Here is a 26,417-nt window from a genome sequence, read left to right as displayed (position 1 = left end):
AGCAATAATAAGGAGAAACACTGATCTGTCTCCCACGTACCTGCCTGCTACGGCCCTGCCAGGAGCCACGCTCTCGGTGCCTGTCAGCGGGCCCAGCCCTGTGGCGCCTGGATGTCCCGCTCCTGCTGCTGGGACATCACAGCCCACCCCGCCACTGCTTCTTACTCCTTCACACAATCTTTATAATTTCTTCTTAAAAGTGCCCAGTGCAGTATTTCTAAGTAGTAATAAAAGATCGTTGACAGCAACAAAACACGTGCGTGTGTACGGAAACCTGCAACGTCTTTTAAGAAGCAGGTCCACGCCATAACGTTCACTACAGAAACCTCGTGCCCACGCTGCCTGTGCAGCCGCCCTCAGCCAGGACCTTGCTGCCCGTCCCCGCGCTCACCCAGGTGCTGCACAGGGCCCGGGTGCGGAGGGTCTGTCAGGGGCCGGGGGCAGCCCCTGTGGGGAGCGGCCGGGGCTGCCCCGTGCCGGGCACAGCCGGTTCCAGCCGGCTCCAACGGCCCCAGCGCAGGGCACGGCTGGGCCCCGCAGCCGCCATGGCCGTGGGGAAACCTGCGTGAGGGAGGGGAAACGGGTCAGGGACAGCCCGGCCAGCCCGAGGGGAGGGGGTGGGGGTGACCCAGGAGACCGAGCAGGGGTGCCCCTGCAGCCCCGGGAGAAGGGGCCACGCTGGAGCAGTGTGAGGAGGGAGTGTCAGGGAGGAGCTGCTAGGGATGGACCACAGCCCCCATTCCCTGTCCCCAGGAGTGGGAGATAGAGGAGCTGGGAATGAAGGAGGAAAGGTGAGCCAGGGAGGAAAGTGTGGGGTGGGGGGAAGGTGTTTTCCATTGTTGTCTTTGTTTCTCTACCACCCAACTCTGTTTTAACTGGCAAGAAATTACATCAATTTTCCCCAAGCCAAGTCTGTTTTGCCCGTGACAGTAACTGGTGAGCGTCTCCCTGCCCTTATCTCAAACCACGTCCTGTTGCGGAGGGTGCATGTGAGAGCGGCTGGGTGGGCATCTGGCAGCCAGCCATGGGCCACCCAGCACAGATGGACATGTGGCAGCTCCCCTGCAGCATGGAAGAAGATGCACAGGCAACAGTTACAGGGTCCTTTACTAAACAGTAGCCATTGTTTTCTGTGTTCCAATGTATAAACACCGAATACTCTCATCTTGTTTGTATTATTTTGATAATGAATAACCTGTGCTGCTACTCTATTGTAAAAGATTGTTCCTTCAAGCCTCTGCTGTGTAATGCACAGAAGCAGGTATGCATTCAGCTCAGTGCACACATCTGTGATGAAATTTTTTATTCAGGCCCCACCAGCTAAAATCCAGCATACTCACCACTGTCAACCAGTTAGATCGTTCCCTGACTGGGTTATCCATGATTAAGAGCCCTGAGAGGTTGCTCAACCCCTTAGCTTCTTATAGCAGGTTCTTACATGAGGGAGAAGCCTGGGAACCAGCTATGGCAGCTTTTTGGCAGTTCTTATCTCCTTGAAGTTCTGCATCCTACCAGCCTGCCTCTTTTGCTCTCCTGTGCAAGACTATAAATCACAGACTCAGTCTTTCCTCAGGTCTTAACAAGTTTGGGAAACAGTTTGCAGTGGTTTTTTATTTTGCTTAAATACTAAGCCTTGAATGTGGAAATTTCATTTCAACTAGACAAACTTTAGTCTGAGAAATCTCTGAGATTTTCCTTGCAATAGAAAGACAAAGACTATCTAAAATGAACATCTAAATTGTAATTTACACTAATAATACATGGTGTTGACTTTTTTATTCTCTTACCTGTTTCCTGCCATGCCTGTCCGAACCACAATCCCACTTACCTTGTCATCTTCATTTGTTCCAGGGCTATGCCCACACACCAAAGAGCAGTGTTAAGTTTACATTTTCACACCTAAAAAGGTTGGTTGGATATTTTTCCTGCCTTTGTTTTCCAGCCCTTAGCAGGTGACATAATTGGCCGGATTAGTGCCACAAAATTCTTTGTGTGGAGAGATATCCACTTCCTTCCATCCATACGAATATCATATGTTTTGTAAATATGCCACCCGCTTGGCATATTTGTCAAAATATATGTCAGAATAGTACTCTCTCAGAGCAACCAAGAAAATCTGTATCAAGTGATTTCTCCCAGCAATAACTCTAGGGAAAGTAAAGAGCTTCTTCCAGAAAACAATGAAAAAAAGACCAATATGCATGCAACACTGGGAAATTCAGTGTCTCCCATTGCAGCGGAAAACTTCCACCTTTCAAAATACTTCTCCTGCGTTGTCCTGTAGCAAAGAGAACTCCTGCCAATAGGGACTATGAGTCTCAGTTTTGTGAGAAAAGGAAAATTGCCAACACATTTTACAGAAAATTTGTAAGCGAGCACTGGATTTACTGAATAGGTATATACTGCAAATGCAGCATGAGTACTAGTGCAGTATTAGGTAGGAACGTGGCAGGGACAGGCTTCAATGCTCAGTTAAAAAAAACCTTTGCAACTCACTTGTGGCTTTGCCTTTCACATATGACAGCCATTCCAAAAGTATGCCAACAGACCTCGCTGTATTGTTATCCTCCCATACTCACCCCATTTATATCCCCTTTTTAAGTTTGCACAGAGTCTGAGAATTTTTAATTTTGGAAGGATGATCAAGCAGGTTACATTTGAGTCTGTAGATTAAACCCTTTCTTCTCATGTTCATTTTCTGCACTTCATTTGCACATTAATCGTATATGAGCCTCAGCTTTGCAATGACTGGTGAACAGGCCAATACCTACACCTCCATAGTGATTCTGTGATTTCAAAAAATCTCTGATCTGAGATCTGCACACCAAGAGCTTGAGATCACAGTAAACGTACAGAATTATGTATAATAAATCAAGTCACAGAAACCTGTTTTGAGCACCTTAAAAATGGGAAAAAAATAGGTAATTGTATTTTAAGAAAAATCATATCTAATAGTCCCAGTAATCTAGGGAAGTGTGAAAAGGCATTTTTTAATTGAAAATAATGAACTGAAAAAGTTAAAATAACTGGTGAAAGTAACCAAGCAAACTATTCTCAATAGGGAAAAAACTACCAATTCCAAAATCAGTGTCCAACTTCATAAAGAGAGGTTATGTCCTCAGAAAAGGAGATGTTTTTTGAATGAAAGGACACCAAATACAAAGAAGAAAATAAATAAAAAAGAAATAATTACAAAGTCCTAATTTGGCTTTAAAGTGCCTTCCTTATGTTGTTTTTTAAATGCACACTTCTTTTCCTTTAGAAGGATGGTGTTTTACCCTGCTAGGTTACAGCATGTACATGTTTTCAGGGTACTATGTTGCTATAAATGTGGGATAAAAATGTGGATATGCAATGAGCTGGTGTTCTCCATGGCACTGCGTGTTCCAGATCACATCTGCTATACAGGGAATAAATGTTGTTTCTGTAATTGTGTAACAGAGCAGATACCATAAGGATGATTTGCACTGAAGGAGTTACACTAGCATGTCTTCTTGTGTTCTACTGCAAATGGTTGATTCAAGACTGCTGTAATTTTACCTGCACGTGTAGCTAATCTCTTACGTATAGAAACAAGCATTTAAGAGACTGGGCATCATATCCTTTCCCAATTATTTTTTTTTCTTATGTTTTAACTTCCAGTTCAGTACTCAATTAGAATTACCCATGCTGTATCTCAGTTTATCTATTACTCTATTCCATGGGCCTTTCTTCATTTTAGAATGTGTTCCCACCTAAAAGCAAGGAAAAGAATTCTTTTGAAAGGCAAATACATGCAAAATGGATTTAATGAGCACTAAAAATGCTGCATTTAGTTGTTTTTCACACTGTACTTTCTGCACCATTTTATGTGTAAACACTGCAGAAAAGGGACACTTAAAGAAGAGGAAAAGCAATTATTGAATTGAGCCTATTAGGCAATGTGATCATTTTACAGAACACTAAAGGGGAAGTTCTTAAGCACCGTGGGAGGCTTTATTGTAAAGTGTAATTTTCAGACAGGCATTAATGCTCCCATCTGTTTCTTTTTGTGTCACACTTTTTATAACACCAATTTCCTTACTCTCTGCAAAATACTGAAGAGAGGCGGAGAGGGGGGAGCATAGAAGGTCCCAGCTGCAAAAAGAAGATACAACCCTCTCAGACAGCTAGGCTGTTTAACACAAACTGAAATTTCATCTATTGAATATACATGCTGTATCTCAGCAAAAATTTTACCTGCTTCTTATGTTATCTACTACATCACACCATGACTCTACTGTGGAGGTGTAATGTCAATGAGATACTGGTGTAGGAAGTTACAAGCTGAATATTTACTTAATCCTTTAAAATAATTGGGGGTTTGGAAAGACAAACTACCTATCTGGAAAGTTTCACTAGGCAGATTTTTTCTACAATTCATATGATATTCTTTGCAAGATTTTAGAACATTTTACTGCAAATGAGCACACATTCAACACAGAATATAACAGATGCCTATTAAATCAAGGCAGGAGATATCATTAGTATGAACTCCTTCAAAATTACAATAATTTAAAAATTGGTCAACTATCCAAAGTAATTATAGCAACAATGGCAAAGTACTGGCAAATGGTGCCAAGTTTGGCTTCAACAGAGATTTGGGCTGGCATCAGTGACTATTAACTAGAATTTTTTTAAAAATTAACTGGGCATAAGAATCGGATACTGAAAAGGCTCTCTGTTATTAACAGTTATGTATATTCCGATCTGCCACATTTCTGTCACGTGCTATGTGATCAGTCTGTGTTGCACATGATAAACTTTCTCTTTACCTTCCAGGCTGAAAGAGCTTGAAATGTAGTGTTTCATATTGGCAAAGCTTTCTTTATATATACACTGCTGCCTATGTGGGTGGAGAATCTGGATTCTTAACCTACAAATCTGGTTGATGATAAGACCTTTCTATGTGGTTGACAATAACCATGGGATACAGAGTGATTAACGTTAGCTGACATGGATTATATGCCATCAGATCAAGTGAACAGTAGGTTGGTTTTGAGTTAACAATCACCTACTCAAAAATAATCAGTTCCTCTTGGAGAAATGGAGGTTCACAATTCTCCAGACAGAAAAGAATATTGACAGACCCTAAATGGGATAAAGATAAAGAGATGAAAAAGCGTTGTTTAAAAAAAAGGAAGAAACTTTTCAAGGAATTAGAACAAGGCAGGAGAGACAGACAGGACAGAGATACATACTGTATTTGTAGGAGACAGGCTCTATCTAATTGCCGAACAAGCCAAATTCAAAGAAAGACAACTTGGAATAGACAGAGAGCAAGGCAAAAGACAGGAATAGGAGAGCCTGAGCTATCCTGAGACCTGTTCCCCTGTGACAAGGAACACAGGGCTGAGAACTGTGAGGAGGGGTCCTTACCTTTGTACAAGTCTACACACACAGATACAATACTTTGTCCTGTACATGTAAGCATTTGTTCAAGAATTTATTTACAGAATCTTGCCCAAAGCTGTGTGACGTGTCCCTGGAAACTTAACTGTAAACTCAGAGTGCTCAGAAAGCATGAATCTGATAAAAAAGATACTTCATTTACTGACAGGTATCGGAGGTCAATGGGATCAAGGTGAAGGATGCGAGGGAGACTGCCAGTTTGTTAAATGCATAGCACTTACGACAAAATTCAAACCATCTACCTTTCTGCTAAGAAAAAGGTTGTCCAGATCTAAACATAAAACAGTGGAACTCCAATATCTAACTTCCTTTCTTTTTTTCTTTTCACCTACTTGATTTCAGTTTTAGGTGGTCCTTTCCAGAGAAACTTGGAAATAGACTCTTACAATACAGGTTTTCTTATGAACAAATATGTATGAAGCTTAAGGGAGAAATACTTTGGTATCACATTCATGTTTTGCTAGAGTAATATTTCATCCTGGATATGGACAAATTCACCCAATTTTCCAAATCATTAATATTTATTGATACTGCCTGAGCATCCAGCTTGGTCTGTGGATTCATTCTGCAAGGTGATTTATAAACACAGAAACATGCATGCTTTTCCAGATTCATTATGATAATTCATACAGGCGGAGTTGATACTAGCATTCCTTTCTAGGCTGCTAGGTATTCATGGCACAATCCAGATAGTATTCTGCAGTGAATAAAATTTATGCAGAAAATGAGATAATTTCTTACAGAACTTCCATGTCACCTGCTAGAAAAGCTGGGAAGTGTATCATGTCAAAGTAGGAAAGAAAGAATTGTACATGGACAAAAAGCTGGCCATTAGACTAATGATTCAGAATCTAAACCTGCCATTATGATGTAGTTTCAAAGCATTATTGGCACACTACTTACATCAAAATGGTAACAGCTGAATGTCAAGTGGGTTTCCACAATTTTCTCTGCTAGTTCTGATTTCACTCTCCAGCACAGATTTGTAGACATGCTAAGAACTCACTGTTGCAATTCAAACCAATGATGAGCTATCTTCTGAGTGTGATGCTATGTCACATCAAATACTCTTGGGAAAATGGGGACTGTGTTCAATATTAGACCTAAAATGTACGTGATCTATTTGTCAATTTTGATCTTAGAATTCTTTTTCTGCTTCAGTTCCCAGCTGTAAATTTGAGGCAATCGAATACCCTAATTGTCCTCAGGTGTGATAAAAATAAACATTTAAATATTTGCCAAGCCCTGAGATACTAGGGGGAAGAAAAATATGAACACCTGTGAAGAAATTATTTTAATTCTGTATTCTGAGGGCATGAATCAAATAAGACCTGAGTCAGACAGATCATTCATAGCTACCATTCATAATTACTATTCCACTGAAGGAGTCAGCAATCCTCTTGAAAAGCTATATCCTTCCCACAATGCCACAGTTTTCAGGGAGCAAAGTATTATGATATTTCTCACCGTATAGTGAAAATCAGGCAATCCAAATGTGTCCCTTTAGCGTTTCTCAAAATACCTTTCTTAGGTTCAGAGGCCTTTCCACTTTGAATTGGTTTGAACTAAGGTAACTGTTCAGAGGAAGGAAGAGATTTTCTACTCTTTTCTTTATAATACATTTTAGCCTTGAGCTTGTGACAAAACGATTCATGGAATAAATGTTTCTATCATTTTCTCACTACCAAACATGTGAAAACTCTTAAGAAATGACACAGGATGTGTAGATAAAGAAGACAGTGTATGCTGTTTACCTTGACTTTAGCAAGCTTTTGGTCACTGTCTCCAGTGGTATTCTTTGTATCTAGGCTGGTGTGTTACGGTTCTTCTGGATGTGTGTACTACTCAACAGGCGAAAAACGGGCTGGACCATTGATTGGGTTGAAGGGACACTGCCTGATGAGTGGTCACAAGCAGACTTCTTCAAGAGCCTGTCCTGGGTCGTGTCCTGTTTTACTGTTTAATATCAAAGAGCAGGTTGAGGTGGTAGAATTTCTTCTCATTAAGTTGGTTGTTTACACCAAATCTCTACTGTACTGAGTATACCTGGAGGGAAGGCCACTATTCAGGGAGGCCTCCACAGGCTGGGGGAATGGGCCAACAGCTCCCTTATGTGAGGCAGGGGAATTCAGCAAGGATGGATGCAAAATCCAGCATCTAAGCTGAGAAGGACCTGGTGATCCTGCCTGACAGTAGGCTAAACATGAGCCAGTATGAGGGCCGGCTCCGCTGCTTTCAGGTGACTGAACTTTAGCTAACTCTCTTCACTAAGTTTTCTCTTATCACCTGGAGCCCTGTGAGGTCCTTCTCAAATGAAACAGTCACTCGCTGGGGTCGCCGACAGAGTGATGTTGTATATATCTCTGTTATCATTAGTATTTATTTCCATCAGCATTTGCAAAATGTTTGTCTCAACGGAGTCTTCTTTAAATAGATACTAGAAAGGACAGAACTTTCTGTGGTGATACCATACATGTAGTTTACAACAGCTTTATTGTGCAAGCTTTATTATTTGGTGTGCCCTCATTTCTGAAAGGGATCAATCAATTTTTCTGATATTAAAATGTGTATTTGGCTATACTTTATATTACTGGGTACATACAACATTAGTGTTTATTATTAATTGTGCTTTTCTCTACAGCTTTTTCATGACCTTAAGAATAAAGTTATTCTAATGAAGGATGCATACATGAGTGTTCTCCTGAAAAAAACACCCTTCCTATTTATTTCAAACAAGGCCAAATATTCACTTTACATTAGGCAACCAACTATACTATGATTCCCCTGAGCTGTATGGAAATGGAAAGATTTCTCTACAGCACACAGGAGACAGCCAACTCTCCCTGTTTCCTGTGCCCTAATTATTCCATTACATTTTTACATCCTTTCTGCTGAAATGACACTGACTTAAAAAAACCCCACATATTTCATGCATGCTTTGGTAAAAGCGCTGGCTAAGAATATTAAAAAATGAATCTTTCTTTCATTATGGGGCAGTTTTTGAGTTCACTTTTGGAGCACTTTTGAGTCATGAGACTGTACTGTTAAGCCAACACAGTGTATAGAAGCTACAACTTGCAATATGAAAACACTGACTTTTAAAATCTTTTGTAAGCACAGATGACTGTAAATTATCATTTTGTTCTTTGCTTTTTATTTTTTACAGCTGTCTATTTTAAAATATTCAAAATACTGTCAGGCAATATGACTTCAGAAAAATATAGACTTTGCATGTGATTTCATAAAAAGAATGTCTATGATTTCTGAAGCTCAATTAGATTTCCTTATTTGGAAAATAAACAAAGCCTAGGCAAAACTATATTATGCTAAATAAGAAAGAAATTAAAAAGAGCCACTGACACCTTACAGACATGTTGGGCAAGTTCATTAACCAAAATGTTTTAGCCTGACAACTGTCCAAGGATCTAGCCAAAAATATTGAAAAAGACAAAATAGCTCTAAGGATTGTAAAGACAAGATATTAGGTTCAATTTAGTTTGAAACTATACAACAGTATCTCCAAAAGAGGAATGCTATTGAATAGTGATGTCAGCAACAGGGTGTCCTGACCTAAGTTATGCAGAGAAATGGCTAAATACTTCTTAAACTACAATTTAAAAAAAGAAACCTGGACACCAATATTATTAAAATTGCCAGTGTGAACAAGGCAGAGACTGAGTCTTGCATAAGAAAAGACTCTGCCACAAACACACGTAGTAGAATTTTTCCAAATGAAAAGACAGGGTAAGTGTGTTCTAGCTTTAGCCTCATTCTGTTTTCCCTTTTGGGGAAAAAATTACTCTGCAGCAACTATTAAGTATCATGAATGTCACCACAGCCACAACCTGGCTTCATTCTTTCTCCATTTTCATCTCAAATGTCATTTTGAAACTTGTGAAAATTGCTCTGGGATACAAGAGAAATGTACCTATAAGGAAGTGTTCATTTACTGGTATGATTCACGGTTGCCTATAGGAAACTGGAGAGACTGTTGTAACTGTGACATGAAGTTGTCAGTGTATAGAAATTAACCCATGTTGTGTAAATGGCTATGAAGGACCATGGCTGTCTCTGAGCTCTCCATGAAGTCCACAGTTCATCACTTATCTTGTGACACTGACGCATTTGGGCTCTGTGGACCTCTCCGATTTCTCTCCCTCTACAAGCCAGAAGGTAATCATAATGTAGGTTGGGAGCATGACATTACTGTTTCTCATGCTAAGCAACTGCAAACTGCTCCCAGGAGGATGCCTATTTATTACTGGCTCTGCGCCGTGAAAGACTGACCTAATGAAGCAATACAGAGCAGCTGATGTTGGCAGTTCTTGTGGCATGGACAATTAGAGGTGAATTTATTGGCAAAATATTTGTGTCCCAAAGGCTACCACATACAGGTGCCCTGCCTTGATAATTCACTGGTGTGGAGTTTTTATTTGGCTGCCCTTTCAAAACAATATGTAAGGTTTGCATTTGAATCCATCAAGGATGCAACTGAGTTTTGTTTAAAAAAACAAACTGGTAAACACCTCAGTTGAAGCTCCATTTTAATTGATTTAACTAGTGTCTCCTAAGGGTGACATATAATGTATATCTACAATATTATGTGTACCAAACAGATTATATTGTGTATGTCAAGCAAAAACATACCACTATTATTGGGCTTTTTACTGTCTTCAGAAATGACTAAAAAACACAGGGCTCTCAAGCAAAATCTAAGATCTGAGAGGATTAATTGTCTCTTTTTTTAACAGAGTCTAATGCCTTTGGCATGTGATCAAATTGATTGCCCATTTTCAATGAAGAGTATGAAAATGTGGTTATATGATGTAGACAAAGAGCAAGATATATCTCATAGAAACTAAACACAGAATTTCATATAGATGTCTATATTTAGATATCTGTATTTGCTATCCCAAAATATAAATGTAGATATCTGACTGAATTAACTGTATAAACTCCATGTAGATAGCAGAGAGAAAGTAACAGAGGTATGATCCAGTCTGGCTTTCTTCTGTAATTGTCTAATGTAGAGCAGACCAGTCATGTCATAACAGTGCCCATATCTCTCCACTCAATGCAAAGGGAAGCCCAAGGGAGAAGCTCAGATCTAAATATCTACTGTGCAGATATTTAAAGGCAGTTGAAATGACTCCCATACACTCAGAAAATGAAAAGCACCATGCCTCCTTGTGTAATACTCAGAGGCAGGTGAAACCATTGGAGGACTAGAACCCCTCTTTGGTATTATACATCCACATACCGATTACATCCATCTGTCAAACCCTCCAGCTGTCTCACAAAACTAAAAAGAACAAAAAGAAGAAATCAACCCATAACCTCCAGATTTTCTTGTTATCTAATGACTCCAAATGTGAAGGACCGAACAGCACCCCCTCCCCAACAAACAGCAGGTAATTAAGAATATAAAACTACATAATGACTGCTTTACTTCTAATCTGTATCCCTACAGTGAATGTTAGATGAATAATGAAAATCAAGCACCTGGGGCTAGAATGCCTGTAGTCTTTATTTGCCAAAGACAGCACTTGGCATGTTGCTGTCACCTGGTAAGTCATGAGGAAAACACTGCAATAGGGAAAATCCTAAATACCACCTAGCCAACAGTGCATTCAGGGCAATCAGGGCTGACCTCTTTCCTAAAATTAAGCACTTGCACATCCTCTGCTGAATTTGAAAATAATGGGGAAACAGACTCTGTACCTCCTGATACCTAGGGGGATGCTCAAAGGCTATTAAGTAAATGGGTAATTGCTTCTTTTTCAAGTATATTATAAAAGCAAGAGATAGCTTGCAACTAATTTTTGTGAGTTACATACAGAGGTATCTATCTCAGAAACCCCTATTACTTCAGCTGTGCATAGGTACACAGAAGCCCAATTGCATTGGGCACATTTAAGACTAATTGGATGGACCCCCAGTGTTCTGGTCTCAAGCAGGGTAAAAGCATGATCTAGATGTGAGTTGCTCAGCCCAGTCAAGATTTGGATGGAGGAGTTGCTTTAAAATGATACAGGCATATAACACACAAAAAAGAAAAGTACTTATGGAGTTTAGATGATGCCAGAGTAAATTCAGAAGGGCTTTTCAAAATAGAAACTTTGGACTTCAATGCCTGACTTGACCTAAATCTGACTTCAGGTTCCTACATTAAGCAATTCCATGAAGTCACTAAAGGTACACCAGGGAGAAATTCAGTCCTAAGTGACGTGATTTCTGGCATGTAATTTGCACCTTTTCTAGAACGAAAATATTATTGCACTATCATTTTCCAGACTGTTCTAAAGCTGTGTATCAAAACTCCATATAGCATTATATATTAATATTTTGAGCAGAAGGTCAATAGTTAAACAACTTGATTCTTATTAACTTAATATTAAGCAATTGGATTTTTTATGTATCTTTATGGGTAAATATATAGCACCTCATATGAGAAGATGCTGTTTTAAAGAGTGAAGTCTATTTAGATAGTAGATTCTGTGCAAGAGTTAATCTCTCCAGATCTGCCTTTAAAAAATATTGCTATCAGAGATGTTAATTTCCCAGTAAAATGATTTATATTCTTAAAGCAGGCTACATATTTTCAAATTCTGGTAGAAACAGGCAGCCAACTTGCACATATCATTAAACTTCAAATTCCCCTGTAAATGACAGCCAAAGCATCCAGAAAGTTCAATATATTTTCCCTGAGGCTAGTTGATGTAGGAAGATTTTCATGAGACATTTTCTCTTCTATCATCAGTTCAATGATGTAAACAGTGACTGATTAAGCCTGCACTCCTTTCAGGTTGATAAACCTGACTGGAAAAAAAAAAAAAAAATCTCACAGCTGGAATCCTTCCTGAAAACTAAAATAGATAACAAAGTAAAAGACCAATCCTCTACAGACACTTAATGAAGACAGGCTTCAAGGGGTTTTCTATACCAGAGATTACTTTACACCCTAGGACGAGACAAAACCAGTAGTTTTCTGCAGCTGAAGACTGCAATCACAGCAGAATAAGGAAAATGCAAAAACATATTACTTGTTAAATCACTTACACAGGTTTTCCTTTGGATTCACAAGTCAAAATTATAGATTGTCCTTCTTCAGGCCATGAATTGGAAGAAATGATTTTAACTAAAGGTGTATCTAGAAAGAAAAAAAATAGACATCTTGTTGATATACACAAAAAAGATTTATTATCTAAGAGTACATTCTTCTCCATTTACAAAAGACTATACCATAGATTTAATTTACACCTGGAGATGCTTTTATATGGAGCCTTGTGCAATTTTCATTGTCTACAGCATGGCAATAAAAATGACCCATGGAACTAAACCAGTAACTTTTATATCCCAAGGAAACACAGATAGAAAGCATGTGTATACTCAGAGGAAATAACTTTTTTCTTTCTGTATTCAATGCAAATACTCCATATTACTATTCCAAAATCTGATACCTAACAATAAAATAAAAAATATTGAGAATGCATAAGCAGTACTGTGTGCAATTGTTTCTTTATCTATTTATAGGTTGATATGATGGAATGCTGCTATTAGAGGAATGAATGCAATAATATACATTTGAATAAGAACACTTTTATTGTTGCAGAAGCTTGAAACCCATAATAAGAAAGCTACAATGGGCTTTCAGATAAAATACCTTGTTACAAGCATTTCACAGGTTATTATTTCCAAAATGCAATAATGCTCCCCCTATAAAAGAACATTCTCTTTTTTTAAAACAAAATTTACAAAAAGAATGTTTTAAATATCTGCAAAAAGCACTATATAAAAGTCTGCAATCTGCCCTAAAAATGTAAAAGTATTATTACTACATATTGGAATTAACTTTATAGTTTTAATTGCAAAAAAGATATACAATGTAGCTACTGTGAATTCATGCAAAATAAACATTTGCAGCAGATATTTAACTTTTAAAAATTTTTTCCAGCTGGCTTGCAAGGATACATTCTCATAATCAAAGTATTTTACATGAGTAAAATCTCCTCTTACAAGGAAAAAAAAGACCATAAAGAAAGAAACATCTTTTTCCTTAGGAAACATATTTTTCCTTAGGAAAAGGAAGAAAGAGTTCATAGTCACAGTGAGGAAAATTTTCAGACTCAATAGGAAAATACCAATTTTTGTTTCCTCCTCAGTTTCCTAACACAAAACACGCATCTTCACCTATGGCACAAGAAATCCTTTAACCTGCAAATCTAGGGTATCTAAGTTTTGTCTCATCCAATCATTAGCAGTGAGGTAGCAGTGACAACACAGATATCCTATTATCAAGCAAATGTGAAAGTACGTGACAATATGACCCTACACAATCAAATGGAAAAAATTATATACTGTAACAATATAATTTCTTACTGAGACGCTAATAGTCCTGTTGAACGCTAAATGACATATGAAAAACTGAAAAAGTCAGAAGTGTTTTTCTAAGGTTGATTTTTATTTTTTTGGCATATCATAATGTATCAACATGGCACAAGACAAGAAAAGGGGAAGGCTTAGTGCAGGCTTGTCATAATTCCACTGAAAGCATTGTCAGCATCATTTAGCTTTCAGTACAGCTGCGCTAACTGTACACCAGCAGCAAATCTGTTCCACAAGTTCCTATTTCTAAGGACCCTGCAAACTATTATGCAGGTGCCTAATCCTTTGGAGGTCGTGCTGGTGTTTCCTTCATTTTTAGCACATGCTTAAGGCACTGACCTCAAGTGCCTTAATAAATCAGGTCATCGAGTACTTCTGTGATTTCAGTGGTGCTATTGAAGATTAATAAATTACTCTCTTGACTATACATTAAACCAGAGGAAAAAATTAGTGTCAGTTAGGAATACATGAAGAATTTAACTGAGGGAGGGAGACAACTAATGCAATGAGATCAAGAGGTTTCCAGAGAAATACGAAAAAGAGCTAAACTTTGATGGAGGTAATCATGATAGCCACAGGTTAAGAAAGAAATTAAAGGCTCATGTAGCTAGCACTACTGGTTTATATATTTCAGAAATTATCAGCATTTTATGCATTACTGTAAATGACCCATGTAAAAGAGGGGGCCTTCAGACAATTAAGCTTTGATTTGCATGGATCAATGCAATGCTGTTTCCCTCGGCTTGAAGTGCCCAATCTACTTATTTAATGCCCCAGACAGCTCTCTGTTCTCCGTGCACTTCTAAACAGAGCTTAATAACACAGAATAAGAAAGGTCTTATATTTATGTTTCACTCTTTAATGCACAATAAAGTAGTGTAGGAAAAATACTCCCTTGTGGTTTTCCTTACTAATTGACTTGTACAGTAACTGCTTGTTTCTTTAGAATAGGAAACATAGGGTTTAATTCAATATATAGTTTTTAGGGAAGCTTACAATTGACATTTTTTGTATTTTATTAATAGTCCCTTTTCAAAAACTAGTTGATATTCTATTTTGGGTGCTTCATTCTCAGTGTTATTGTTTCCACTTCATTTTTGTGCTGTACTTGATTCCTCTCTAGAATTAAAGTATACACTTAGAAGGTGAAAACTTTTAAGAGAAACTTGCCCTCCCATTTAACGTTCACATCAGTATTTAAAATGAGATGAAATCTTTAGAATAATTGCATCAAAACGAACCTAAATATGTTATTTTAAGAAAGATAATAAACCCCTGCTGCCTGATATTTTTCCAGAACACAAAAAGCTATTACAAAATACTACCTTCTGCTACGACTGTTCATTTTTGAAGAATTTGACAAGTATATATGTACTCTATCAATACTCTGAGCTTTCACCTGTCACACTCAGAAGTATTACTCATAACAACTGGAACATCACCTGATCTCCAGCAAACACCACCACTGCTAGGAAACAAAGTCTAAAGAAAGAAAAACATATAAAGAACAGTAATACAGTAAGAGGGGTTGATTTATTATCAGATATGCTCATCAGCTTGTTATAAGTAAAGTAGGTATGTCTAAAAAATCTCTACTTTTACAACCAAAACAAACAAAAGGAGTAGGATCCAGGGGTGTATTGTGAGTCAGATCTTCTGTTGGTCCTCCTCTAAAGACAGTAGAAGTATAGCAATTTACATCAGTTAAACTTACGGTACTATAACAATTTGCATCTTTTTAAGGATTTGGCCCAGTAATTTCATGGTAATAAAATACTGTAGAACAGTATTTCAAGCAGAACTCTTATGCATGACAGACTTGTCACTAAAATTTCTTTACAATACCCACAAATATACCCTTATCCTGAGCTCTAAGGACATTATGGAGAAGATACATATTTCAAAAAGAATAGGCATGTGTTAAGTCCAATCAAAACCAAAAAGAAACCCCTCCCACCTACGCAGTGGTTTCTGTGAGTGTAGGTATTAGAGCAAGCCTTCACAGTAAAACACACTGGTTTCAGTACCCAGTGACTTATTTGTTTACATGCATCTCCAACAGTGTGAGAGCTCTTTGGCCCTCTAGTAATGAGGTTCTTACGAGCTGCAACTGACAGCACCAGCCTGAACTGAGATTCAAACATGTCTTTAGACACATAGCAAGACATCTTCTACACCTCCTATGCCAGGAATCTACTTTTTTTTTTGCTGGAAATAATAGCTTAACAGCACTTACAGACAAAAACTATGGCATGGGGTTTTTTCATATATCCTTTCCTGTTTCAGCAGACCAAAGGAAAAAGCTCCACTGAGTGACTTTATTTCATCCATCTTTCTAGGCTTTTTGTACCTCTCGTTGCACATGACCAGAGAAGCCATTTCAAAGCTTTGGGAAAATGTATCTATTTTTGATCAGGCAATATCATCTTTATTGAGCAACATACGAAAATCAGTGAATACATGTGGAAAATTGATTTCAGTTTACACTGGTAATTAATGTTATCTGATATAAGAAGAAATTCAACACTTCAGCACATGGGCTTTTTTGTTGTACTCTTAGTAATAACTAATGACCATCTTAATACCTGCGGAACTGCTTTACTGATTGATTTAATCTCTTTGAAGCCATTTCAAAATAACTATGGTTCTTAGTCACCAGACCTTTGCTGTTAATCAGATATTCAATGCTAAAAGGGTTGGGTTTTGTGGGTTTTGGTTTTGCTTTTGTTTTTTTCCAAAATGCACTTGCTGTTTTTATATTGCTTGAAGAAAGAAAGATTTCATTATTTGGTGTATTTTATCACCAAGCCCTTATAAGGTTATATATATATATATATATATATATAAAAATAATATGCAGGATTAAATGTCTTCATATAAATTTCTTCACATAAATTACCTATGTAAATTAATCACATGGAAGTTCCTGAAAGATTGCCATATGATGTTACGTTAAACTATATGTGTAAACCCTTGACAACCACAGTGTGAAAGCGGAAAATGAATTCATAAAAGTAAACAAGTTTTCTTAAGATCACAAATCAGGTCACCAAGAGAATCAGAAAATTAATTTCTACTAGCTTCTTCTTAGAGTCAAGATAGTAAAAAAGTAATTTGGCCTCTCTTCCCCATGTAACTTCAGAAGTCCTCAGTCCCCTCAGTCCTTTGCAAGCTGGATTACCAGAGCTTCTGCTGACACCTTTTTGTGGAACTCCCAGCTACTGGCTGAGTAACTAAATGACCCCTATGCATCCTGGGGCATTAACCAGCCAAAAGTGTGTGGGAATAACCAGAATTCAGAAGAAAAAACATTTCATAAGACAAAAGGGTAACATTAAGAGGAAGATATGATAGCATCGTGTTATCTTATCAAATAACCTCTCCCTAATGTACTCATCTTCAGTTAATGCAATTACAATGCTAGAAACAGAAAATAAGACCACCTCTTTCCTTGGGAAGATGTTACGGTAGATGGAGTATATAAATTATGTTGAGACTTTTAAAAATTATTGAAAGTAGTAGACTAGTCAGGAGTAGAAATATTAGTGACCTCATAGCCATTAGAATTCACACAGTGCTGGAAGTGTAATTCAAAGATCACAGAATCACAGAATGATCAGGGTTGGAAGGGACCTCTGGAGATCAGCATCACCTGCTAAAGCTGCTAAAGCAGAGCCAGAGCCTGGCAGAGCAGGCTGCACAGGATCACGTCTAGGCTGGTTTTGAATGTCTCCAGAGGAGACCCCACAGCCTCCCTGGGCAGCCTGTGCCAGGGTCTGTCACCCTCCGGGTAAAGACGTTCTTCCTCATGTTCAGATGGAGCTTCCTGGGCTGCAGTCTGTGCCCGTCGCCCCTTGTCCTGTCACTGGGCACCACTGAAAAGAGCCTGGCCCCAGCCTCCTGACACTCACGCTTGAGATGTTTGTGGACATTGATAAGATCCCCCCTCAGCCTTCTCTTCCCCAGGGTTTTTAAAGGTGTTTGTTGCATGAAGTCTGCAACTTCTACTTCTCAAAGTAAAATGGCATAACAGAAGATGTGGGTTCTAAAAAATTTCAGCGACAATCTCCTGTAGTATTATCCATTCATGGTCTTGCTTGCTACACAGTGATTTTGTAAAATGTTTGGATCTTCTCTTTTTACCTGGCTACCATGTCTTTTTCATGATCAAAGCAGTCCAATAATAAATATAAAAGAAATTATTTGATGTTTAAGGAAGAGTCAGTATATAAAGTACTATTAGTCTCAACTTATAGTTTTGGGAAGGTTGATTCACATCATTCTAAGGACATGGGTGACACTGTCAAGAAGAAATCACATTTCTCTTGGCTTCCACTGCTGTCCCTTCATCAGAGAATGCATTTTTTCTGGTCTGTAGGATATTAAAAGACCTGGCACAGAAAAAAATGTCCCATTTGGTGACAGTAACATATAAGGTTCAAGATATATAAAGTGTATAGAGAAAGATTCATCTCTTGAGTTGTTGTAGTTTATGAGTCTTTGGGGTTCAAAAAAAAAAAAAAAGGTAAGGTTCTTTCCTCTCTGCATGGCACACGTCAGTGTGATATATACTGTCTAAACCTCTCTTTCTTAAAACATGAGGGATTCTGTGCTTCTTTTATTTTTCACCATGTCCCATTTAGTCTTCCAAGTTCAAACTAGTATCAAAAAACCTAGTGAAAATGGTAGAAATAAAGGGAGGTACAGCTGTTCAAACACGTTTGTTGTGAACAAAAATGTATACCTCTATACAATATAGTTTTACAACAAACATCATTAAATCCCCCTAATCATACCCTCCCATCTGATTAGTTTCCATGGAACCAAATTGTCAGGTGCCTATTTCAAAATCAGGGCAAACAGATCCTGTCTCTAATCACATTATAAATAATTGAAAACAGCTCATTAACATAATTTGACCCTAGGCCTCCACTGGAATACTTTGATTCTGATGTGTTTTTTCTCTGAAGGTGATTCTCTCTCTGTAGTTCATGTTATGAACATCTCTTCACCCTCAAAAAGAAGCTGAGTTTGTTGTAATGAAGTCTGTGATCCTTGAGGGACTTATTGTTTGAGTGTAAATTATGTTAACAGTAATAGGAAAGACACTAGTACAGGGAGGGACAAATACATCACTTGCTGGGTTTGTCAGAGGAAGCAAGTGCTACATCAGGATGTGCTACAAGTGTCATTCACAGCCCTTCTAAAAACACTGATACTGCCTTCTTATTTAATCTTTTAGAATGGTGACTAGATGGTTTTAATTACCTTTTATGACTAGAAGTTTTTGTCTATACACGATTTAAAAAGCCTTAAAAGTAGTGCTAGTAAAAAAAAAGCTTTGTTTAACAATGCAATTCTGCATTGGATGCCATAACATTAAATATGTCATTGGATCCATTCAGGGAGAGAGCTACGACTGTGTGACAGAGCAACTCTTCACACTGTGATCAGTGAGCTTACCATGAATGCCAGCTTTCACCTTCACAAACCCTAAGCAACACAAAGAACACGTCTTACTAACTACTCACCAGTTCGGAAAACACTCCCTCAAGCTCCAGGCAGCCCACAGAACAAAATCCATAGGCCCTAGCTATGGTATAGCATCCATGTCATGGCTGCCAGCTCATTTGGCAAAGGCACTGGAATGAGGCGTCTCTCCTTCTGTACGGGAAATTCAGTTGGGATTTCTAGGAATAACAGGAGGATTCTCATATACTCAGCAAGCAGGTTGTGCCTTGTTGCAAGATATGAAAATCTGCTGTGGTTGGCTGGTGAGGCTCCCCGCACTCTTCTCTTGACATAACCTGCTGAGTTATTTCTAACTAGAGTCCCAAGAGCAATGGACCATGATACTACTATCCTGCTCAGATGAACTGGTAGGTTTCTCTCACTGAGAGTTATTGTTTCATGCTGTCTGCATAGCCAGTGATTGCCACTACCCAGGAAAACTCACACATTTTCTTTTGTTACCAAAAGGGATAGACCATGTATTAGCCCCCCACCTTCCTACCGTTGCCCACTGACTGTTCCCAGATCACTGTAAGTTCTGATATAATCGTTTCACTGTGTGCAGCAGCATCTCCCGCCTGGATCTACAATACTCAGGTTTACTCTGTCACTTCTAATTAATTTATTTACCCTGTTTAGTTTTTTGCACGCTAACCACCGCTACCTTTTGTACCAGAGTCCAAATCACTATGAATGATTCATTAGAACACACTTTTCTTCTTACAGGTTTAGCTAAATTATGAGCTAGCAGCAGCATGTTTTTACTTCATAGTTTTATTTTATGACCGCAAACCTTCTGAATATTGAAAAGCTTCCATAAATTTCTCTGATATTTTATTGTGGCAGTGAACAACAACAGTTCTGGTGCTATCATTTTAAAAAATGTTATAAAAATCTAACAGTCCAATAATAAAAGATTATTGCTACCTGGTAATAAATGACTGCCAGATGATAAGATTTTTAAAGCATTTCCTGAGAGACTAATTCATTTATTCTCTACCTGTTTTTGCCTGTTTTTTGAAAAGGCATGTTTGCAAAATCTATTTATGTCACAGTCTTCTACATTTTTCATCGTGCTTTTTCTCTTTTATTTCCTTGGAAGCTTTCCATCATTTCCAGATGCCAAGATAAAATAAGCAGATAACTCCAAAAATGATGGTGTATCTACTTCCCAGATTAATTAGCACTGGAGTAAGCACAGGACAGTTTAAGGTATCTTTTTTATCCCCCAGAAACCATGAGAAGATCATAATTTTAATATATAGATTACAAAAAAATTATGACAAAGCAATATATGGATTACAAAACTCCTTGAAAATTCTGTATTCCTACACAATTTTATTACTATTTCTAAAAAGCCTACGGGATTAAGCCTAGAACAAAAAGACTTTCAAAGTAAATTCCAAGGACAAACCACTCTAGTATGTTCAAAAATAAACAACAAATTGGATATCCCAAATGAGATCTGAAAGAAGAGAGAGGAGTACTCTAATCAGCTCTGTGAAAGTGCTCACCATTTTTAATAGCTTTTACACTTCCCAGCTGCCTGCATCCTACAGCTGTGAATCAGCATTCCCCAGAACTGGGCTCCCTTTGTAAATGACAAGTAGCACGGCTTCTGCCTGTGCCCTATTGCTTTGACTAAGCACTTGCAAAGCAAGTCTGCATTGGTAAACGTCATCAAATTACCCTGGGACATACAGCCAGTTTGATGCTCTGCTTCAGAATATAACAAATGACTCATTGCTTAAACAGATGAAAGAAAAACTCAGTATTACGTATCTGACAAGCTATTTTATTAGTAGTGTTTGTGGGTGAGACAATCTAGATCAAATGATTGTGTCAGGGCAATGGTATTTCATTTCAATAAATGTGTTCGACGATACTGTAAAATTAAGCTTTATAATATTTTCTAAATACTTAGCTTTGAGAAAAGTGAAAACTTGGTAACATATCCACATGGATATTCCTTTATCTTCTTTTCACACTCCTTCAAAAACTACTTTACAGTCAAGCAAGACCAGAAGCAGCATATGGTCCCTTTGTAATCTGAGATTCTTTGATGACTATTATGTCATCCTTTATCTCTTCTCTTTTAATTTATTTAAAACAATCTTTGTTGGAGAAAAAAGTAATAACAATTTGTACCAGGAGACTGTAAAAACACCCTCCTGGATGCAAAACAGCAAGCCAAATGGCAATGTGGGGGAAAAGAAAGCTCGATGAATGAAATTTTCCACCCTGACACTCATAATTCAAATGCCTGAATCGAAGCACCAACTTTGCAGAAAACCATTTAGGTTACTAATTCTGTGAACACTGATTACCTGGTACTTCGTTAAAAATATTCCTAGCACCTGTTTCAACATCTCACCTGTCAGTCATACCAGGCCGCTCCAACATGATTGTTAAACTGTGAGCGTAGCACTGGATATATTGGTAGACCCTGCCAGATTAAGTGGTAGACGGAGCGGCACTGTCACCACAGCTCTTGATGTGTGCCCCTTCATGGAGATAGTTAGCACCAGTTACAGCTACTGCCCCTTACAGGGTTTTGCAGAATGGGTCACTGGTTTCTTAGTTATCCCTTAAGTCACATACACACATGAAGGATATGATTGAAAATACATTTTCTTTGGCAACTCTGTTCTGTTTCCTTCAGTGAATGCAAGTGATGAACCTTAGGTTTACAACTGTTACCTTGTTTAATTATTTCTGTCATGCCACTTCTTCAGACTAAACAATCTGTTTGATTTAATGTCTATTGCCTTACACCATGCACTCTCCAACTGATCTATCTCATTTTTGCCATGTCACCTAAGAGGAGTAAGGAAGAAAAGCAAGAGAAAAAAAAGCCTTCTGCCTAAATCACGTATGTTATCAAGAAATACCTAACTCTGAGTCAGAACATGACCTTTCACTGTAACTTTGTCTTCCGCATCCTCAGTTTCTTTTGCTTAAGGCCTTCAGTCTTCTGTTGTGTCTGATTTAAATTATCTTGAATATGGGTTGAGAATTGCAGCACATCCAAAACTGCTGAAAGAGTAAATGAAGAGCTCTGGATGCTCAGCATACCCAAATACCCCTTCAAGCCTTTCTCTGACATTTGTATCAGATACTGGACACTATAAAACTTTATATAAAAATAACTGAGCAGTAGTATCAGGGCATGAAAATTTGATTTCTTCCTTATAAATATATACCACACACTCACGAAGGGCAAACTTCTATTCCTTGGGAGGTCCTGCTAACAATCTCTGTATGTGGTTTTCTCCAAACCGTCTCACCTGCTTCCTAGTCATCAGTTCTGGCAATAAGCAGCCTCCCAAACTGTTCTATAGGGAGGGTCTGGAAGAGCTCTGCCCTCCTGTCGTTAGGCTGACTAGCTGAAGGTGACCAGAGCTGTAACTTGGGGGGTGAGCTATACAGATTCTATAATCATCACTCTCCTTCCAAGATGATTCCATTTGAAATAACACCAAGCCTAGGCTAGGCAAAACAGGAAAAGGTATTTTAAGCATATTTTCAAAGACAGCATGGATCTTATTGGATCTTAGTCATGTACCTGAAATTTTCTTGCTCTGGTTGGGGACCTCACCTGGAACTGCTCAGACAATGGACCTTCATTCAGCTACTCAGTCTTTATTGTCCTCTTAGTGCTACCCAATATAAAGTTGTTATAACACATATATTTTAAAAAATTGCTTTCTGTTTTTTCTGTAAATTCAACCTTTCACTACATATCTCTAACACGGATAATCTAACATATTCACATTATATCCATGTAGGCATTCATCTTATCAAATACAATGCAGAGAAGTGATGTTTTAAATCCCTTTGATAGTAGCTGACTGTTATTTACATGTTACTTAGGAGCTTCAAAAATCAGTCAGCCAGTCTGGGGGATACTGCTTTTGGGGTCTCTGTGATAGATTATTATTTCTGGAACCTATCTCCTTATGTAGAGAAAAGTTTATCATTTCAGGAAATCAGCTGCATTGCCTTTTTTACACTTTTATGCTAATTTTCTGGTCTTTTCAGGTAGATGAACTAACTTGTTCTCTTTCTTATGTCCACCTAAGGATATCCTCCAGCGTCTTGGCTCACTCACTGTGGGGGATTCCTATTGATGACAATGGCACGTGGCCAGTTATGAACCGAATCAACTATGCGACCTCAAAATCCTACAGTGAGCTCTGCAAGGTTCTGTGCCCAGCCTCCCCTTTGGAGAGAAAACAGTTGCTAGCCTGCCAGTGCTCATTAATTTGGAAACATCACCACACTGACCAAAGCTAGCATGTCCACATGGCCAAGCGCTCCGTGGTTCAAACATGCATTTGGAACAGGTTCAGGGATGATCTCACTGTGCTCCATTTCCCAGCGTAGCCATGCCCTCTGTCTTTACAGGCCTTTTATCCTTGGGTTGTCTCTTCCCTATGTCTAAAGGCTTACACAGCTGGAATGGAATTATGCATATACATTTACTTGCTGAACATCCTACCTTTAATATTATTAAACATTCCCTCCCAAACTTCTTTTAAAACCTTCCTGAGCCCTCAAACACACAACAAGCAAACGAAACAACCTGCCCACACTGTATTTTAGTTTCAATGCAGAATAGACAAGTCACTCTGTGGATTTTCCTACAAAGGATTTTAGCAAGAAATAAATTATATTAGATTATATTTCAGTTGTAAGCTATATTTGAACAGAAGCCACCAGATGGGAAAGGTCAGGATTGTGCATTAACCCTTTGAACTAGATACCCCCTTTGAAAGCTGAAAGTTTGGCAGTAAATGGTCCTACAAGTTTTTGAATTATTTTGCATTTAAATTATGGATTTCTTATTTTCATCCATCATTAACCTAATTGATCTCATTTAAACATGCAAATTGTGGCACTGAACTTTCATGTTCACAGATATCATTCTTTACTGTTTACAGTAACTATCCTTTGTGTTTCATTTGTTCCAAGCATTCACTAATATGAAAAGCCTAAACTAGATAATTTTACTTACTAACATGATGTTTACATAATTATTGAGCTAAATAATTAAATAGAAGAGCTTCTTACTTACTTTTCATTCAATGTGAAGAGGTGAACATGTGCTGAAGCTGTATCTTTCAATTTGCATTCTTATTATTACTATTTTTAACTACATCTTACACCAGTAAATATGGAAATATCCCTATTTTAAGGGATACAGAATGGAAAGCTGGTCACTGAAGTATTGAAATAACATTGAGATATATTTATTGTCCACATTAACATTCACACCATGATTGACGAATAAAAAAACCCAAACAGTTCAGGTAAAACACCAGAACAGTATCTCCACATAGGTGAGTCTTGGGTGGAAACCTCAATGTGTATGAAGGGTAAACTTATCTCACAGCATAACCGGAATATCTTGAAACTTTCTCATTTTCAAGGTCACTGCAGTCCAGCAGAACATCTTCATTGGAAGAGAAAACCAGGAACACATTCAGATGACCTCTGAAGTATGGGAGCATCAGTCACAAGAGACGGTGACTCTTTCAGACTCAGGTACCCATTTAAGAAAACATCTAGCTTTTCCTCATGAGCTTTTAAGGGATTCAAACAGCTGGCAGATTTTCACTGAAGTGAAGGAAATTCCTGTTTTCTTAGGCTTACAAAGATTGCCTATGGTCAGAGAGGAAGGTTTTGTGAGAGACCAAGGATTGCCTGCCCATCGCACAGAAAACACAGCCCTCTTGCTTTTTAAGCAGGAACAAAAAGTGGCTTTAATCAGTAAGACAATCTAAATTGTTAGATGAAGGTCGGATAGAGAAACCCACCTGAAAAGCTGAGATCTAAGAACTCGAGGCCAGGCCTTCTGTTCTGTAGGAACAACGTTGCCATAGCCATGCCCAGGTGATCAAGATGCTGGGTGGTATCTTACACTAACCAGCTACTACCCTCCATTAACTCAGGATGGGAAATATACTTCATTGCTAAGGGTAAAGGACACATGTCAAAAACATCCCTGCGATAGACCAGTGCTGGAGCAAAACCTAGCACGCTGCTGTCTGAAGCAAAGACATTCTTACAGCACCCACAGTCCTGACAAATCAGTCAAAATTAAAAAAAAAAAAAAAAATGTTCTGGGTTTCCTTCTTGTGCCCTACTATTCATACCCAGCTTTAACAGGTATGCTTAGCAGAAGAGATAAGAGTCTGATAATGACTTTGTGACTTCCAAAAGGTTGGGTCTAGGTAGCTGTACAATACCGACAGCAGACTGTTTCCACAAAAAAAAGAACACATAGCCTAGATGTGTCTCATTCCCAGAGCTGAGTCTAAGAACTCAGAAGAATAAAGCATTAAAGCCAACAAAAACATTAAGAGTGCATCAGTTTGGAACAAAACAATTCTGTCTCCTCAAAGGGAAATTTTCTTTGCCATTTGTTATGAAGAGTATGCAGTAGGATGGACCATGCCAGAGAATATGCCACTGCATCTGTGCCATCATGTGACTCTTGAAAGAAGGCTTAAGCCTGAGATACTGGCCACCTTCCACAAGTTCTAGAGGTCTCTGAGGTATCACAGTTCCAAAACACTCGAATTACTCTAAGATAAAATGCTTATAGCAAAAGAGCAATTTGTGCTAATTTGGAAAATAGAACTGCAAAGCCCTGGATGTGCAAATCTCAAGTGAGTTCTTTGTTTTATGGCCTTAGAGAACTATCCCCTTGGAAATCCAAATCTTTTAACTGTATCAGAAGTTACATAAGAGTTGTGTGCTTAGGCTTGCCGACTACAGGTATAGTCAGATCAACATTTTCCCTCATGGCAAAGCCAAAGCAAGTTTTGGTTCTTATGGAAATCCCAGCTATTTTCACTCCTGACTCAACATACAGTCTATCTGTATTAACTTGAGTTGGCTCAGTATTTTGGGGCCCTGTTAAAAAAAAAAATAAAATGAAAAATTGGAAGGCTGTGACACCTCATTTTCCTAGTTAGTAAAGCATCTCCTGACCCTGGGACGTATCACTTGCCAGACTGTTCGTGCAAAGATTGAGGCAGTGTGTAATTATGCCAAATATTCCCAGATTTTACTTTAGCGCGTGT

At 38.3% G+C, this 26,417-nt stretch overlaps 1 protein-coding gene across 3 annotated transcripts in view; it reads right to left on the bottom strand.

Moving 5' to 3' along the window:
- The window catches only part of CADM2 (cell adhesion molecule 2), a 669,939-nt gene that overhangs the window by 88,844 nt on the left and 554,678 nt on the right, over nucleotides 1-26,417 (bottom strand). For all 3 annotated transcript variants that reach the window (XM_037377971.1, XM_037377973.1, XM_037377972.1), the window contains one exon: nucleotides 12,490-12,580. In XM_037377971.1, the coding sequence (XP_037233868.1) occupies nucleotides 12,490-12,580 (91 nt within the window). The remainder of the gene's footprint in view (nucleotides 1-12,489; nucleotides 12,581-26,417) is intronic.

This window comes from Falco rusticolus, chromosome 2 (genome assembly GCF_015220075.1).
Source record: "Falco rusticolus isolate bFalRus1 chromosome 2, bFalRus1.pri, whole genome shotgun sequence".
NCBI classification, from domain to species: domain Eukaryota; kingdom Metazoa; phylum Chordata; class Aves; order Falconiformes; family Falconidae; genus Falco; species Falco rusticolus.
This window is presented reverse-complemented; position numbering and strand designations above follow the sequence as displayed.